Here is a 15,944-nt window from a genome sequence, read left to right as displayed (position 1 = left end):
TTTTAAACATATTTGACCCCTGTGACCTTGAATATGGGTGAAGGTCATTCATTTGAACAAACTTTGTAGCCCTTCATCCAAGTTTGCTTCTGGCCAAATATCGACACCCTAGGCCTTTCGGTTATTAAGAAGAAGTCGTTTAAAGTAAAATATTGACGACGGACGACGGACGGACGGACGGACGGACGACGGACGCCGCGCCACGGCATAAGCTCACTTGGCACTTCGTGCCAGGTGAGCTAACAAATGATAATAAAAGAATCGAATTACATAGATTATATACATTTAGCAGGAAAATGGTGCATCAAGAAAACATAATAAAAACCAAAGAGTGACATTAAGGGACGTGATGTTAAGTGAAATGTACTCTGTATAAATCCACTCATGTGATGAGTAAGAACAATAAAGCTTTTCTAACAAGTAAAGCATTTGTGCTCCCAGGCAAGGTTTCAGGAACATCAAATCCTATAACAAACTACAGGACAAGAGCAGAAGGCTTACACGGACAAGAGCAGAAGGCTTACACGGACAAGAGCAAGGCTTACAATACCCCTGAACCTGCTAGAGACATGAAGAAATCTCCAATGTAAAACTAACTGTAACTGTGAAGTTGTATCAAATTCTGTTAAGAAATGCGGCTGCTTCATTGATGAGTGTGATAGACAGAAGGAACAAACAACTGGAAGAGCATCTTCGCTAGCCTTGAGGGTTCGCTTAGTATACACTCCACTTAAGTGGAGTGTGTACGAAGCGAACCCTTGGCTAGCAAAGATGCTGAAAGAGGTGTTTGTGGCAGTGGTAGGGTTGGGGGTTCATTTCTATAGCAAACTATTTTCTAGGTCTTTTTAATTTCCGCATCGTAATGACAGCTGCTGACAAGACTGTCCATTGATTTTAGGTCTCAAATTTAAGGTCAATGAACACAGTTGAACTTTTTGGAGCTTTTTTACTGCAAAAGTTTACTTTTGCATTTTACATAGAAACAAAATTTCACAAATTTCAACATCATTCATTTTTTATGTTGTCAAATACATATCTTTATTAAGAATTGCCAGATATCACAATTAAATAAGGTATACTCACATGTTACAGCGGTGGTTTCCAGAGTCTTGTACCAGACCGGGGGATTTTTAAGAAGACCTTTGACATTGTCAAGATTTCCTCTATTTTGTGCTGGAGTCAGTCCAAGAATATGACACATCAGAGGGTAAATATCTACCATATCAAAGGCAGGTGCAGTGATACCTTTCTGAAATGCTGGTCCAGCAGCAATGAAAAATGGCCATACATCAGACACTGTCTGTGGATTGTAGCCATGATTTCCCTCTGAAACAGAAAATTGATATGACATAAGAAGGCACAGTGGTCTAGTGGTAGGACGCCGGGCTTGTGACCAAAGGGTTGCGAGTTTGAGTCATGTCACGGCAATGTGTTTTATCTTTGAGTAAGATACGTTACTCTTCTTGTTCTAGTGGCTGTATGCTCCCAAGGGCGTTGAGAAAGATATTGGCTGGTTGCAAAGGCCCTATAACCACGGATAATAATTTGTGAACCGCTTTGATACGACCTACAAACTAGGTTGTGATAAAGTGGTAGTTATGAACCTCGAATTATTATTATTATTAGAAAACTTTAAAAACATGAACAAGAAGCTGACAGAGCCTTCATGATCAGTATTGATCACATAAGTTTCAGGAATTTTGGTAACAAGTTTGAAGTCGTTCATACCTGTATTTTGAGGTTTAACCCTTAATGTGAGCTTAACGCAAATGAAGCTTTCGCTGAATAAAGTAAACTGCCCTCTCCCACGTGTACTTGGCTATTATAATTCCTTTGAGATTAAGAAGCTAGTGTGACAATGCATACTATAACCCTGATATTACCTGGTGGACATCAGCATTACACTGATTTCATCGTGTGGACATTGGCTTTACACTGATTTCATGATGTGGACATTAGTATTATACTGATTTCATGGTGAGGACATTAGTATTACACTGATTTCCAGGTGTGGACATTAGTATTACACTGATTTCACGGTGTGGACATTAGTATTACACTGATTTCACGGTGTGGACATTAGCATTACACTGATTTCACTGGCCCGGGTGGACATTAGCTTTACACTGATTTCACGGTGTGGACATTAGCATTACACTGATTTCACGGTGTGGACATTAGCATTATACTGATTTCACAGTGTGGACATTAGCAGTATACTGATTGTTATTGGACTGACAGAAGTATGGATGAATGGACAGGTGACCACTGTGTGCCCTACTACTTTAAGAGGGAAAAGGGGGTATAAAATGCTGGGTACATTTGTAAAATTAGGTTGAATTTCTTAGCTGATGTTTATTTTAGAAATGATGGGAAATATGTACCACCAGATGATGAACATGTATGTAATACAGGCATCAAATAAACTTCAACCTCCGCTTCAGTAACTGGAGTGTGAAACAGCTTGATTATAAGGACAAAACGCTAGTTGTGTAGTGGAGGGGACCTTAATTAGTGGCGGTCAATTAATATGTCTAGACCATGCCTGATTTTTACTGCAGTGATGACCACCCTTAGGTATTACATACTCAGCTCACTAGTTTTATTTTACATATAAACATGCATTCAAAATTAAATAATTGATTATCAAGTTATATATCAACAAATATTTTATGTGAATGGCAGATTGAACAATTACCACAATAGACCTAGGACGAAATACAATCTCTGATCATCAAAGTTAATGCGGGCTGGACCATAAAATTATATTTTTCGAATTCCAACTGGACCTGCAATAGATATGAATGGACTTATATTCAAGTATTGGCTTATTGCTGGATAAATACTATGATAGCTACACTAATATTATCCTGTTTGGAGATCATGCAGGCACAAGTGCCCACCAAAATATCAATGTTAAACACTTGAAACCTCTGTGGCAAAACCAAACTGGATCAGAACAACTCAAGATTTTACCATGTAAAGACACAAGCAATTCTTACTGTTGGCTTTTGTTGCGTTATTTCCAATAACCCATCCTTTTTTCGCCTCCAAAATAATTTCCATGATGCGTCGGTTTTTGCTGAAGTATCTATTCTTCATCTCTGTGCCATTTCTCCACCAAGCATAGAATCCTTCGTGATCTTTCACCTTGCCGTCTTCTCCAAATAAGGCAGCAGAAACATGCGTTTCATGACCTAGATATAGAAATATATAATTATATATATGTAGATTAAGAAATAATAATTTTGTAGTATTTTATATCCATTCAAAGACTTTAATTAACAAGAGGCCCAAGAGGGCCTGTATCGCTCACCTGAATATTTAAGCAGTCATAGCACAATATTCTCATTAAATATTATATTGCACTAAAAATATTTCCCTCGCAAACTTTGTTGGCTCCATCTGTTGAAACAACCAGCAAAATAACATTCTATGCGTTTTGATTCTCCTTCAGAAGTTGCTTGACATATTTTTCCCTGTGACCTTGTAAGTAGGTTAATGTTATTTTCCTTCTCAAATTGGTTAGCTCTATTCCAAAATGCTACCAGCCAAATATTATGAATCCATTCCTTTTAGTTCTTGAGAACAAATCCTTTAAAATGTTGTTGACAACTGTGACCTCTAAAGAAGGTTGAGGTCATTTTCATTCGCAAACTTTGTTGGCTCTTTCCCAGGAAATAATCAGCCAAATATGAAGGTTCTATACCGTCCAGTTCTTCAGAAGAAGTTGTTCTAAGTGTAAGACATATCTGACTCCGGTGACCTTGAAAGTAGGTCAAGGTCATTCTCATTCGCGAACTTTGTTGGGCCCTTTCCCAGGAAATAACCAACCAAATATTAAGGTTCTAAACCGTCCAGTTCTTCAGAAGAAGTTGTTCTAAGCGTTAGACATATCTGACTCCTGTGACCTTGAAAGTAGGTCAAGGTCATTTTCATTCGCAAACTTTGTTGAGCTCCTTCCCAGGAAATAACCAGCCAAATATTAAGGTTCTATACCGTCCAGTTCTTCAGAAGAAGTCGTTTTAAGAGTTTGACATATCTGCCTCACGTGACTTTAAAAGTAGGTCAAGGTCATTTTCATTCTCAAACTTTGTTGGGCTCTTTTCCCAGAAAGCTACAAGGCAAATATTTAGGTTCTATAACTTTCAGTTCTTCAGAAGAAGTCGTTTTAAGCATTAGACATGTCTGGTTCCTGGGACCTTGAAAGTAGGTCAAGGTCATTTTCGTTTTCAAACTTTGTCAGGCTCTATCCCAGGAACCCGCCAGCCAAATTTAAAGATTCTATACCTTTCAGGTCTTCAGAAGAAGTCGTTTGAAGTGTTTGAGACATTTGACCCCTGTGACCTTGAAAGAAGGTCAAGTTCATTTTCATCCTCAAACTTTGCCGGGCTCTATCCCAGGAAGTCATCAATCAAATATAAAGATGCTATACCGTTCAGTTCTTCAGAAGAAGTCGTTTGAAGCATTTGACATATTTGACCCCTGTGACCTTGAAAGTAAGTCAAACTAATTTTCATTCTCAAACTTTGTTGGGCTCTAGCTCACTCATAATCCCAGGAAGCCACCAGCCAAATATAAAGATTCTATACCTTAATCAGTTCTTCAGAAGAAGTCGTTTGAAGTGTTTGACACATTTGACCCCTGTGACCTTGAAAGTAAGTCAGTCATTTTCATTCTCAAACTTGCTGGGCTCCATAAAAGGAATTTATCAGCCAAATATGAAAATTCTATACCTTTTAGTTCTTCAGAAGAAGTCGCTTGAAGTGTTTGACATATTTGACCCCTGTGACCTTGAAAGTAGGTCAAGGTCATTTTCGTTCTCAAACTTTGTCGGGCTCTTACCAACAAAACTTTCATTTAAATATCATGACTCTAGGCCTGTCCGTTCTTAAGAATAATTTGTTTAAAGGAGAAGTTGACGGACGACTCAGGACGGACGACGGACACCGCACCATGACATAATGAAAAATGAAAAATCAATTGTTTAAATTGTTTCTGACAGAATTACTTGAAAACAAGTTTATATAAAAAATGGTATATGTATAGATAAAGTGCATGAAAGTCTGTTATCACTCATCACAACAATGCCTTTCCTTTAAACTGTATAAACTTAAAGGATAATTATCATTCAATAGCATTAAAAAGTTCAAACATAAGTTAGTCATTGAAGTGAAAATTAAATAGATATACTCAATTAAATAATTTATGACCTTCACCCAGGTGATATGGACATTTATGCTAAATTTTAAAACACTTTTCTTCTGTTTTGATGAAATTTAGTAGGATATTTGACAGAAATTATTAGCTGATTCTACTTACCTTTACGGGGCAATACCATCAAATCAATACTGCTTTTGTATTGAGAATGGGTTGTGTACCAACTGCGATCAAGTATCGTATCCAAATCCACAACACGGTCCTCAAATTGGTTCATCCCATGATCTGAAGTCAGGATTATATTCATTTTCTCAGACAGGCCAGTCTTGTTTAATTTTTCTCTCAGATAACCAAGTGCTTGATCCAGAAGTTTGATTTGCTCTCGAACTTCTTTAGACAGTGGTCCATATTTATGTCCTGAAAGGTCTGGTTCCTCAAAATATAACATTCCAAAATTTATAGCATTGAAATTCGTGTCGGTGAACCAATCAATAAGAACATCAATTCTATATTGAAGCGAAATTGTATCGGATAAATTGAATAGTGTTGCACGAGGAATGATCCTTGGTTCAATGCATTTCACAGGTGCTACTCCTCCAGGCCAGAGAATAGACCCGCTGTTTCGTCCCCTTCCTCCTTTTTGATTTGTTACCCATATAGGTTCTGCTCCATTGTCAAACCATTTGGATTGAAAATTTTGATAGAAATTATACATATTGAATGTATCATTCAGATATGGGTCAAAGAAAACGTTGTCCACAACACCGTGCTCTTCTGCATATTGACCTGTCAAAATAGTCATGTGATTTGGAAATGTGTTAGAAGGAAATATGTTTCTAATATGGCTTGTTTTCACTCCATGATCAATGAAATGCTGAAAATTCGAAATATCTGATTTATTTAATGCTGTTTGATCGAGATAGTCATGCCTGAAACCGTCCATAGAAATTAAAATGAGAAGAGGCAGGTCTGTTGACTGTTGCGGTTTTGCAGTAACACTTATCCAAAAATGAAGCACAACAAAAATTACAAACAGGAATTTAGAGGCTTCCAGACACATCTTGATTCAAGCAAGATTGAGATCCCCCAAATAGTTATTGTTCAAATATCTCTGATAAGCTGGAATCCTTTTGTCATTAGTAATTCCTCAGCTGGTACATACATGTTGTGACGAAGTTACTGTTCATTTTGCATTAGACTCTAATTCATGTTGCTTCGCTGACCCCCTATATATAGCTACCTCATTAGAGAACACCGGTTTACAGTAAAAGGTATGTATATCCTGATAAACTCTGTTGCTATCATGTCCACAATAGCATGAATGTACAAAATGACAAAAGGCGTTAACTTATTTCAGATGATATCTATCGATCTATCTCTTTTGTTGATGTTCTTTACATGCTCATCATTTGGCAGGCATGCTGTGATTTCAAACATTAAATAAGATATTCCTAAAAATATATTTCAACGAGTGGCAATGTGACCCATAACGCTGCATAAGATAGACTGCCAAAAAGAAAGTAAACATGTAATAAGGAGACCGGATACGGATTTGTTATTTTCCGGACAAAAACTTTTTTATAGTGGAAAATGTGTATGATTAATTTTGCCCATATACCATTCTTTTAAGCGCTTATATAAGTCATCGAGGTTTTAATACTTCTAAACGTTTTGGTTAAAAAAACGTCTGATGTTAGGATTGTTTTGTTTTTATTCTAGTGTATTCGAGTAAGCCGGAAATATTAGTGCCTGTTTTAATTTTATAATAACTATATTGAAATTAATATTATTAAAAAAATATATAGTTTGATAGTTTTTTCATCGAATTAAATTCACATTAGGTCAACTTGTAAATACATATAGCTCTTCATTTTAGATAACTAATTTGTTTACGGAGAATTGTTGTTCATTTCCGGTTAATTTCCGATGACAACCGAACTTCCCTTGGAGACCAAACAACTATGGCGGACAACATGGAGGTAAACGTTGATCAATACTATTTTCATTCCATTTCAAGATTACATGCGTAATATAACGCACATAGTAGTTGTTCGTTAATGCTTATTGTGTTATTAAGAGTTGTTACGAATGTTTTATTGATATTGTCTGCAAGTACCTAGTGCGATAATGCGTCAGAGACGGTCGGCACTTAACTGGAAGACTTCACGAATAAGTCAAAATAGGAGCACTGATTCATCTTTCAAAGCCTTTTCCTTGGCTGTTTTATTTATCAAATATTAAAGATACATTGAAAACATAAATCTGTGATGTTATTTGATGGATGTTTCACAATATTCATTTGATATGCAGTACACGTATACACTGACTGATCTATCCATTTATAAATAAGGATTGAAATGCATTTTTAAGGTTCAACACGCCTCCTAAATGATGATAATGATCGACTGAATGAGTATACTGTAGTCACCCCCTCCTCCCGATAAGTCATAGTTAAATACAGAAATTAAGCATCTGAATTTAGAGTACAAGTTCATATATCCAAATAAATTGAGTCTGAATATTAGGGTAATAATGACTTATCAGGGGGAGGGTGAAAAGTTGAAATTTAGGTTGACCATACCATCTTTTAAGATTTTTTTGAACCTTAACGTTGATGATGCTATATAGATTCGTTTAAAAGATAATCCTGTGCTGCACGGTATCATTCCAGCATAAATGGTATACAGATGCATTTCAATGATTTATTTCATCTTCTTTCGTTATCCAATCCTCCTTCAATCATTTGAAGTTTACGGACTGCTGTGTGTGCTGTGCAATGCATGGATTTAAAAACAGTGAGGTTAAAACTTTATACATGGAGTGGTGCTTAGAGGAATTTAATGTAACGGTAACAAGTACAGCTGGAGTTCGCTGTACTCGGAATACATCAATGGATGGAGACATCACCACAGTGGGTGGGAGAAGATTCCACTGTGTGATTGTTCGAGGGAAGAAAGAATATTTAGAGCTGTCTTTGGTTGAGTGAATGTGTCTGAAGGAAAGAGAGTGGTTTTGACAAGTTCGACTGTCTGATGGTATGAAAATGGAGGAACTGGGGATGGCGACTAGGTTACGTACTGTCTTATACATAAGAATGAGGCGGGCCTTAAGACGTCATTCTGCAAGTGTTGGCCACTGTAGTGTGCTTAACATGTCAGAAACCCTGCTGGTATTGTGATACCTATTGCAGGTATACCTGGCAGCGCGTCTCTGTACCATTTCAAGTTTGGATATTGAGTCTGATGTGTGTGGGTCCCACAGGGTACAGCCGTATTCTAATTTAGGGCGGACTAGTGACAGATAGGCTTTACTTTTAATGTCATTGTTTCCTGTTTTGAGATTTCTTTTCAAAAAGCCTAAAGATCTATTTGCTGCAGCGGCTGTATTTTCTATATGTTTAGACCATTTTAAATCAGATTGAAGTGTGACTCCCAGATATTTAGCTGAAGTGACAGTTTCATGTAGCCTTATATATATGTTCAAATCAACAAACTCAATATTTTTGTATACTCCTTCTCATTTAACTTTGTAGTCTCGTTAGGTTCAAATTAATTTTATTATGCCAAATATTTTACCAAATGTCGGAACAGACAATTTTGCTGGAACAAGATTGTGGTTTCTATGATTATCGGTCCTTTAAAAAAAAAAAATTTGAAGATCAGTCGCTTGTTACGCAAACAGTACATTACAGTGAAAGAGTAAAACAATATCCAATTGGAAATCATTCACATATGATATTTCTATAGCTAATGATTGATTATAAAAAAAAAACCGGTTTTGTTTGTTAGATTTATCTTAGGCCTGTACAAAAGAAATGTAAACATATACATGTTAATTATATTTAGTCATGCAATAAATAGAAACATTCATATGCTCAGCATGTATATTGGTGATTTGGCACAGTAATGACACTTACACTGAACATTTGATAAATTACAGCCTGTGCCCGCCATGGAAGAAACACAGGAAAAACATGAAGATGCAGGGGGTACAGAACTACCATCTGCACAGACAGAATTGAAAGCATACACATCCACAGATTCAACTACAGAATCATCTGTTCCTGAAACCCCCAAAGTGATTACAATGGAGGCCGTTAGTGTGACAGATCCATCCCTTCCTCCATCTGAAGTTCAACAATTTGAAGAGCTACTTTCAAAAAAAAAAAGCAGTGACATCGATCCATTTGATAGTGATGAGGTATGTTATTATATCAATTTTATTCTTTCCCACATTCCCTAATAAACTACAGGGGACGAAGTTATAACCATCTGTTTCTCAATGTCTAATGAAAAGAAACAAATAAACATACATGTACAGTAAAACCCGACCAAATCGAACTCATAGGGTCCAGATCAATAGTTTGAGGAATACATGGTATTTGACGAATACGAATAAACCAAGTTCGAGGAAGTTGGGTTTTACTTGTGCGTTTATATGTAAGACTTTATTATGAGTTTTCTTATTGAATTATTACATTTTAGAAATTGTCGGCCATTCCCATTGGAAAATACTCTATGCAAAAAATGTTTGTGTTTGTTTGTTTGCTTGTTTGTGTTTTGAATTTTCAGCCGGTATTCATGCAGATTTAGCATACAAAATGAAATATATAATAGTGGTCTTAAATGATGCTTTGTAAAAAAAAAATCAAATTTCAATATAGATATGAGTAATTAATTGACACAATTTTCCCAATTCCAGATACACTGGCTCAATCCATACCACAAATAGTAAAAAATAACCTGTATAAGCAATTGTTATTTGGTGTATGTCTTAGATGTTTCTTAAAGAGCTTGTACATAAATAAATCAAATACTATAGAGAAACTTACCCGCATATGTACAGTATAAGCAGCCAAAGATATAGAAAACCTTTTTAACTCAACCACCCCTGAAATTTCATAATGAACTATTCCAACCATTGAATTGGATGGGTTCAAATGTATCTTCAGGGGTGAAGGAGTTAATATTTTGGATAATGCAAATTTAGTCTGATAATCCCAAACATTGAAAGATGTTAAAAAAAAAGTGTTTTCACATATTGTTATTCGTTAATATATAATTATTTTTTGGATTTCAGACTGAATTGAGATTCCTACATTCCAAACCAACATGTTTTATTGTCATTGGAAAACCTGGATCTGGAAAAACACTTTTAGCGAGGAGGTTGGCTGCAGAATGGAAATGTGAAATAATTAATCGTAAGTTTACCATGAATTCATTACCTATAACTTGAATGGTTTTTATGTGTTTGAGGGTGTCAACATATTTTTTTTAATAATTGAAAATGTTTCATTTTGTGTTTACTTGTTAACAAAATTTGTCTTATTTGCATGAAGTGTAACATATAGATTTTTATGTAAATTTAGTCACTGATTTTCATAAAGAGGAGGAATTATAAAATATATTTGCTTTTGTTGAATGTTGATACATATATATATGCAGAATTTAAGAGGTTGTTTCTTGTTTGCTCTGCAGCAACTGACCTGATCCACCAATCGGTAGAGCTACAGACAGATATGGGAGTGAAGTGTCATGAAATACTAGTGAAGGGTGAAGCCATTCCTGAAAGTGTTGTTATCAAAATGGTAGAGGATAAAGTCAACTCACCCGAGGTTGCCCATCATGGTATGTAAACAACTTACACTTATACATATATATTCAAAGAAAATTTTCCCCACACAGGGTATTTTTGTGTAATTTAGTATTTCAATGTCTGCAATCCAAGTTTTATTGATACTATTAATTTCACCCCTGTGTCTCATTTTAGGATATGTTCTGGATGATTTTCCATGCTTGTCAGAAGAGTCTATGAGCTTGAAGGATCAACTGGAGTTGGTGAAAAACTGGAAATTGAAGCCAGACTTTATCATTAACTTGAAGGTTAGAATCATTCATGCTTTTATTACCAGACATATTGTTAAAGGTACCATATATATGTGTCATTCATCCGAGAGCAAATTCCAAATGATATACTGAACTATCAAACAGCCTCAAGTCAAAAATATGTTGTGCATTTACTAGGTACTGTATATATCAGTTATATTTCACGGGGGTTTTAATATCGCTATATTCGCACTTTGACTAAATATCTGCGATTTTTAAACACCAAAGAAATTAATGAAAATGTTAACCACTTTTACAGACCTTATCACAACATGTCAAAAATACTTACAACCCAACGCTGTTATGCAACCTTAAACGAACTCAAATCAGATTATCATCGGACAACTGGGCAGTCCATGTAAAAACAACTCTTACATATAAGTAGCCACAATATATTTATGTGTACACAGTAGGTGATTAATTGATTACAGTTTACTCCTACAAAGGTACATACACATTTGATTTTTTTTCAAGTGAAGTCACTGGCGGATGACGACACTCAGAATCAGTGTTTTCCAATGGTTTACCTGTATATCGAGGTTTAACCCTTAAATGATGACATTCAAAATACTTTGCATGACACATGGGATTCAGGTGCATAGCTAAATTTAACCTCTGTGAATATGCACTGAATACGAAACTGTGAAGTATATATATATTGACCCAGCAAATTTAAAGCGCTAAACAGTAATAGCAAGGGGTTCTCTGATACTCGCCTTTAAAAAAAATATGGTTAACTTTTGATTACACTGTGTTTATAATGTAACATCTCTTTAAACTGGTATTAAAATTTAAAGTAACATTTTAAATTTTCAACATTTATTAATCAATTGTTCCTCATTAAAATTTAACATAAAGTGTATCACTTTCCATGTAGGTTCCAGACCGAGACTTGGAGAGACGTCGGACTGGACAGCGTATTGACCCAGTGACAGGTGAAATCTACACAAGAGCAGTCTACAACCCAGATAAACCACCAAAGGAGGTTTGTCTAACATGATGCTCTATAAAAGTTGACAATATTGCTCTAGTGGTAGGACGCCGGGCTCGTGACTGAAGGGTTGCGGGTTCGAGTCATGGCACTGCACTGTGTTGTATCTTTGAGCAAGATACTTCACTCCGCTTGTTCCAGTCTACTCAGCTGTGAATGAGTATGTGGTTGGGCAGTGATAGAATTGTAGAATGCTATCTGTGAGCGCTGAAATGGCAGCACCGGCTGTATGCTCCCCAGGGAGTTGAGAAATATGTTGGCTGGTTGCAAAGGCCCTATAACCACGGATAATAATTTGTGAACCGCTTTGAGAAGACCTACAAACTAGTTTGTGATAAAGCGGTACATAAGAACCTCTAATTATTATTATTATTATTATTATTAGCTCAATTTCTTCAGTGATCTATTGAAATGTTAAGCCAGATTAATGTCCTATCTATAATTATACAATGTTTTTCATGTGGTGTACAGAAGTTCGTTTAAAAAAAATATAATTTCATTAAAGTATGAATTAATTGATGTTTGTTTGATTAAATAGCCAGAGAAAGATGAAGGTGATGAGGATGAAGAGGAGGAGGAGGAAGCGGAGGAAGAAGCTACACCTGAGGTAATTACACAAGTGTAAAGAGAGCACCTTGATGACTCTTGGGGTCTGGTCGTTTATGCAGAACAACCGGTTGGACCGTTTTGTAACAATGTAACAATTTTGGGTATAAATCCTGTCGGACCTGCAAATGTTTATGCAGGCCTTTCAAGGCTTTGTCAAGGCTCGCCTGAAAGCAGCATCAGATTACTAGGTTCGACCTTATTTAATAAACGAACAACTGTGGTCCGACCGGTTTGACCGTTTTAACGAAAACGGCCTTGGGTACACATAAATTGACGGTGTACAAAAAACACTTAAAAAATTCATTTGGTCATTTTCTGTTTTCATTTAGGAAAGGCGTTAGCACTGGCAACTATTAAAACTGGTTACCTTAAGATTTATCTTTCCCATAGCTTCAAAACTTTGCTTATTGTTAGCCAGTATGATGTTGCTATTAAGTCAACCATATCTCTTAGGAATAGCCTCCTCACAACTTTTTCATCATTACACTTGTCCTTTTTATACCAGGACGGTGAGATCATACAGGAGCTACCCACAGAGGTGCTGGAGCGTCTCATCAAACGGCCAGAGGACTTACCGTCTCAAGTGGAGGAGAACATACGCAAATACAAAAACAACATGCTCAGGATTCTAGAGGTACACGATATCAGGAGGCACACAAGATAACAATGAGAATCAGTTGATTTTATGAAGCGAAATATAGACAGTAAACCCAGCAAATGTTACAACCTGATTTTGGTGATCTGATGGCAAAATGCTAAATTTTTTCAGTTTTGTAAAAAAAAAAACTTGATGATTTTCTTAAATAATTATTCTTATGAAACTTGAAAGTATTGTTTGTTTCATGTTGATTGTTTATTATTGTGAATATATTTGTGTGATTATAACGTATACCAAGTAACAATACAACTTTTACCTTTTTAGGACTACATGGCTGATCATGATCAGCAATACCTGATAGAAATGGACTCCAACCAGTCAATCAGTGTTTTATTCAAGGTATGGCAATAAAATGGATATAGGAAAAAAAACAACATATGTTTAATTCAAAGTGAAAAAAACACATTACACAGACAAAAACAAAAATCTGCTTGATTAATTAACCCCTATCTCTGATTTAATCAAAGCAATTGAGATGAGAAAATAAGTGCAGCGCACATGATAATAAATCAAAGAAAATAAAAAGTGTGTAATTGACTAAATATTTATCATGGTGTACAGCTAAAATAAAATACTAATAGCAGTTTACCGATATGTAGAATTTAAAGATATGAATTCTTTTTATTTGTTGACATATTTATCGCTAAATGCTTTCTAATAATGTTACATGTACATGTTCAATCAAAATCATGTGTGATATAAAAAAAAAGAAAGCATATACTGTTTCAAGTTTTGTTTATAGAAATTGTGATGGGAAAATATGTTTTAAAATCTTTTAAAATTGTTTGCATATATGTGTTCCTGATTTACAGCAACTGTTGTCTCGGCTGGACTGCTTCGTATTGAGGAAGGCTGCGGTTCCTCTCCGTCTCCATGACCCAGAGGAAGATGAAATTCCAGAGGACATTGATACCGATGAGCTGATGAGGACACTTGCACCAAAACAGATGGTTGCACCACGCTATAGGTGGAGACGGAGTCGCTGGCTGCGAAACTGTCCAGTCGCACTCTATGAGGGAAACATACTGCCCGGCAAACCAGAATATGCTGTCAGGTAATTATAAACGATGTCATCTGACAAAAATTTTCAACAGCTCCAGGATCATTTCTTTGTAATAAATCTGAAAATGATTTCTTAATGTGTTAACAATTTTGAGATACAAATAATGCTTTCAGTATTTTGTCTATCTTGTCAATATTCTGTATCTGGTATCAATATCATTAATATATTTCTTGATTATGGTATATCAAATGTCTATACATTTCTATGTAGAATACGTGATAGCATGTTCTTATCTTGTTTCTTAGTTTTCTGGACAAGGTTTACACACTGTCCAGTGCGGAAGCGCTTGAGAAATTTCTGAAGAATCCCAGACCCTACATAATGCCCTCTCAACCACGGCCTCCTTGTAAGCTCTCTATCCTAGGGCCCCCTCTTGCCGGGAAGACAACTCTTGCTCATCTTCTGGCTCAGAAGTACAATGCTAAGGTTTGTATCAATTTATAGTTAGAAATGTGGGATTGTAGGATTGATATATCATTATAGGATGTTAAAGAGAATATTGATTGTTTAGGATATTCTCCATGATATTTTTAATTTTTTCTTTCTTAGCTTTTTCAATTCCTGAATGGTAAATTTATCAATGAGGAAGTGTAAATTTGAAATATTTTTATAGGTAAAACTGACTGAATACAGTTATATACTTACGACAGAAAAAATATTTGCTTCTTATTTATTTGTTTTATTTGAAATGTTTTTGGGAGTCATCCATAGGGAGGATGTAGATGATATGAGTGGTGCCATAAATTAATGTTTCCTCTGTAGGTTCTTGACATGGATGAGCTCATCAAACCTAGAATGGAAGAGGAGAAGAAAAAGTTGATACAACAGACCAAGGATGAGACGACAGAAACAGCCTTGACCTCTGTCAGACAGAAGATCAAAGAACAGTTTGATGCGGAAGTGGCCGCAAGAGAGGCAGAAGGTGGGTTTCAGGCTTTTGTAGCTTTGATTTAATTTTCATCATCAAAATCCATTAAAAAAAATGCCTTAAAATGAATGTGTTTTAAAAAGTATTTACAATATTTTCCTGGATGAAGTAGCTTTCAACATGTAAGGGTATATGTGTTCTGTGTTCCTTGATCATCCTTGATATCCAGGGGTTACGCTCACTTTCGCTCTCTACACCCTGGAATATATGTCATAGCAAAATTGAAGGCACGGAGATAGCTATTTGATTGGTCTCAGGTAAAAAAAAAAGGATTGATATATCACTAGGCTGATACCTGTCCTTTGAAGATTACAAAGGAGTGACGCCCGATTTCAAAGCCTGTCATTTTTTACCGTCACGTGACCGTGATATTCTTTTGATGTATATATATCAAAGGATCAAAGTAGTCTTCTCGTCTCATCTTCAAGGTGCTGCACACTAGTACTGAGCCTTCGATTTTGCTATGACATATTCCAGGGTTTCAGAGAGTGAAAGTGAGCGTAACCCCTGGATATCGAGGATGTTCCTTGATATGTTTGTGGATATATCTTACAGGGTAACAAATAGAGATCTATTACACTCACAATTTCTACCTAGTTAATTGGGGGGTTTATTAATAGAATCTATCGCTACTGGTTGTGTAAGATAGA

At 35.9% G+C, this 15,944-nt stretch overlaps 2 protein-coding genes across 14 annotated transcripts in view; one reads left to right on the top strand and one right to left on the bottom strand.

The window, feature by feature from the left end:
• LOC110450712 (bis(5'-adenosyl)-triphosphatase enpp4-like) overlaps positions 1-6,666 on the bottom strand; it is a 9,225-nt gene extending 2,559 nt beyond the window's left edge. Inside the window, exons 1-3 of the mRNA XM_021498380.1 lie at positions 5,323-6,666; positions 3,003-3,197; positions 1,084-1,326 (exon numbers count right to left, since the gene is read on the bottom strand). Of these exons, the coding sequence (XP_021354055.1) occupies positions 1,084-1,326; positions 3,003-3,197; positions 5,323-6,220 (1,336 nt within the window). The 5' untranslated portion in view covers positions 6,221-6,666. The remainder of the gene's footprint in view (positions 1-1,083; positions 1,327-3,002; positions 3,198-5,322) is intronic.
• A 438-nt stretch (positions 6,667-7,104) lies between these two features.
• Positions 7,105-15,944, top strand: part of LOC110450702 (adenylate kinase 9-like) — a 34,406-nt gene continuing 25,566 nt past the window's right edge. For all 13 annotated transcript variants that reach the window (XM_021498355.1, XM_021498351.1, XM_021498346.1 and 10 more), the window contains exons 1-12: positions 7,105-7,139; positions 9,100-9,360; positions 10,240-10,360; positions 10,638-10,787; positions 10,930-11,042; positions 11,923-12,030; positions 12,575-12,643; positions 13,151-13,279; positions 13,568-13,642; positions 14,116-14,357; positions 14,612-14,792; positions 15,129-15,288. In XM_021498355.1, the coding sequence (XP_021354030.1) occupies positions 7,122-7,139; positions 9,100-9,360; positions 10,240-10,360; positions 10,638-10,787; positions 10,930-11,042; positions 11,923-12,030; positions 12,575-12,643; positions 13,151-13,279; positions 13,568-13,642; positions 14,116-14,357; positions 14,612-14,792; positions 15,129-15,288 (1,627 nt within the window). In that variant the 5' untranslated portion in view covers positions 7,105-7,121. The remainder of the gene's footprint in view (positions 7,140-9,099; positions 9,361-10,239; positions 10,361-10,637; positions 10,788-10,929; positions 11,043-11,922; positions 12,031-12,574; positions 12,644-13,150; positions 13,280-13,567; positions 13,643-14,115; positions 14,358-14,611; positions 14,793-15,128; positions 15,289-15,944) is intronic.

This window comes from Mizuhopecten yessoensis, unplaced genomic scaffold (genome assembly GCF_002113885.1).
Source record: "Mizuhopecten yessoensis strain PY_sf001 unplaced genomic scaffold, ASM211388v2 scaffold5459, whole genome shotgun sequence".
Taxonomy (NCBI): domain Eukaryota; kingdom Metazoa; phylum Mollusca; class Bivalvia; order Pectinida; family Pectinidae; genus Mizuhopecten; species Mizuhopecten yessoensis.
This window is presented reverse-complemented; position numbering and strand designations above follow the sequence as displayed.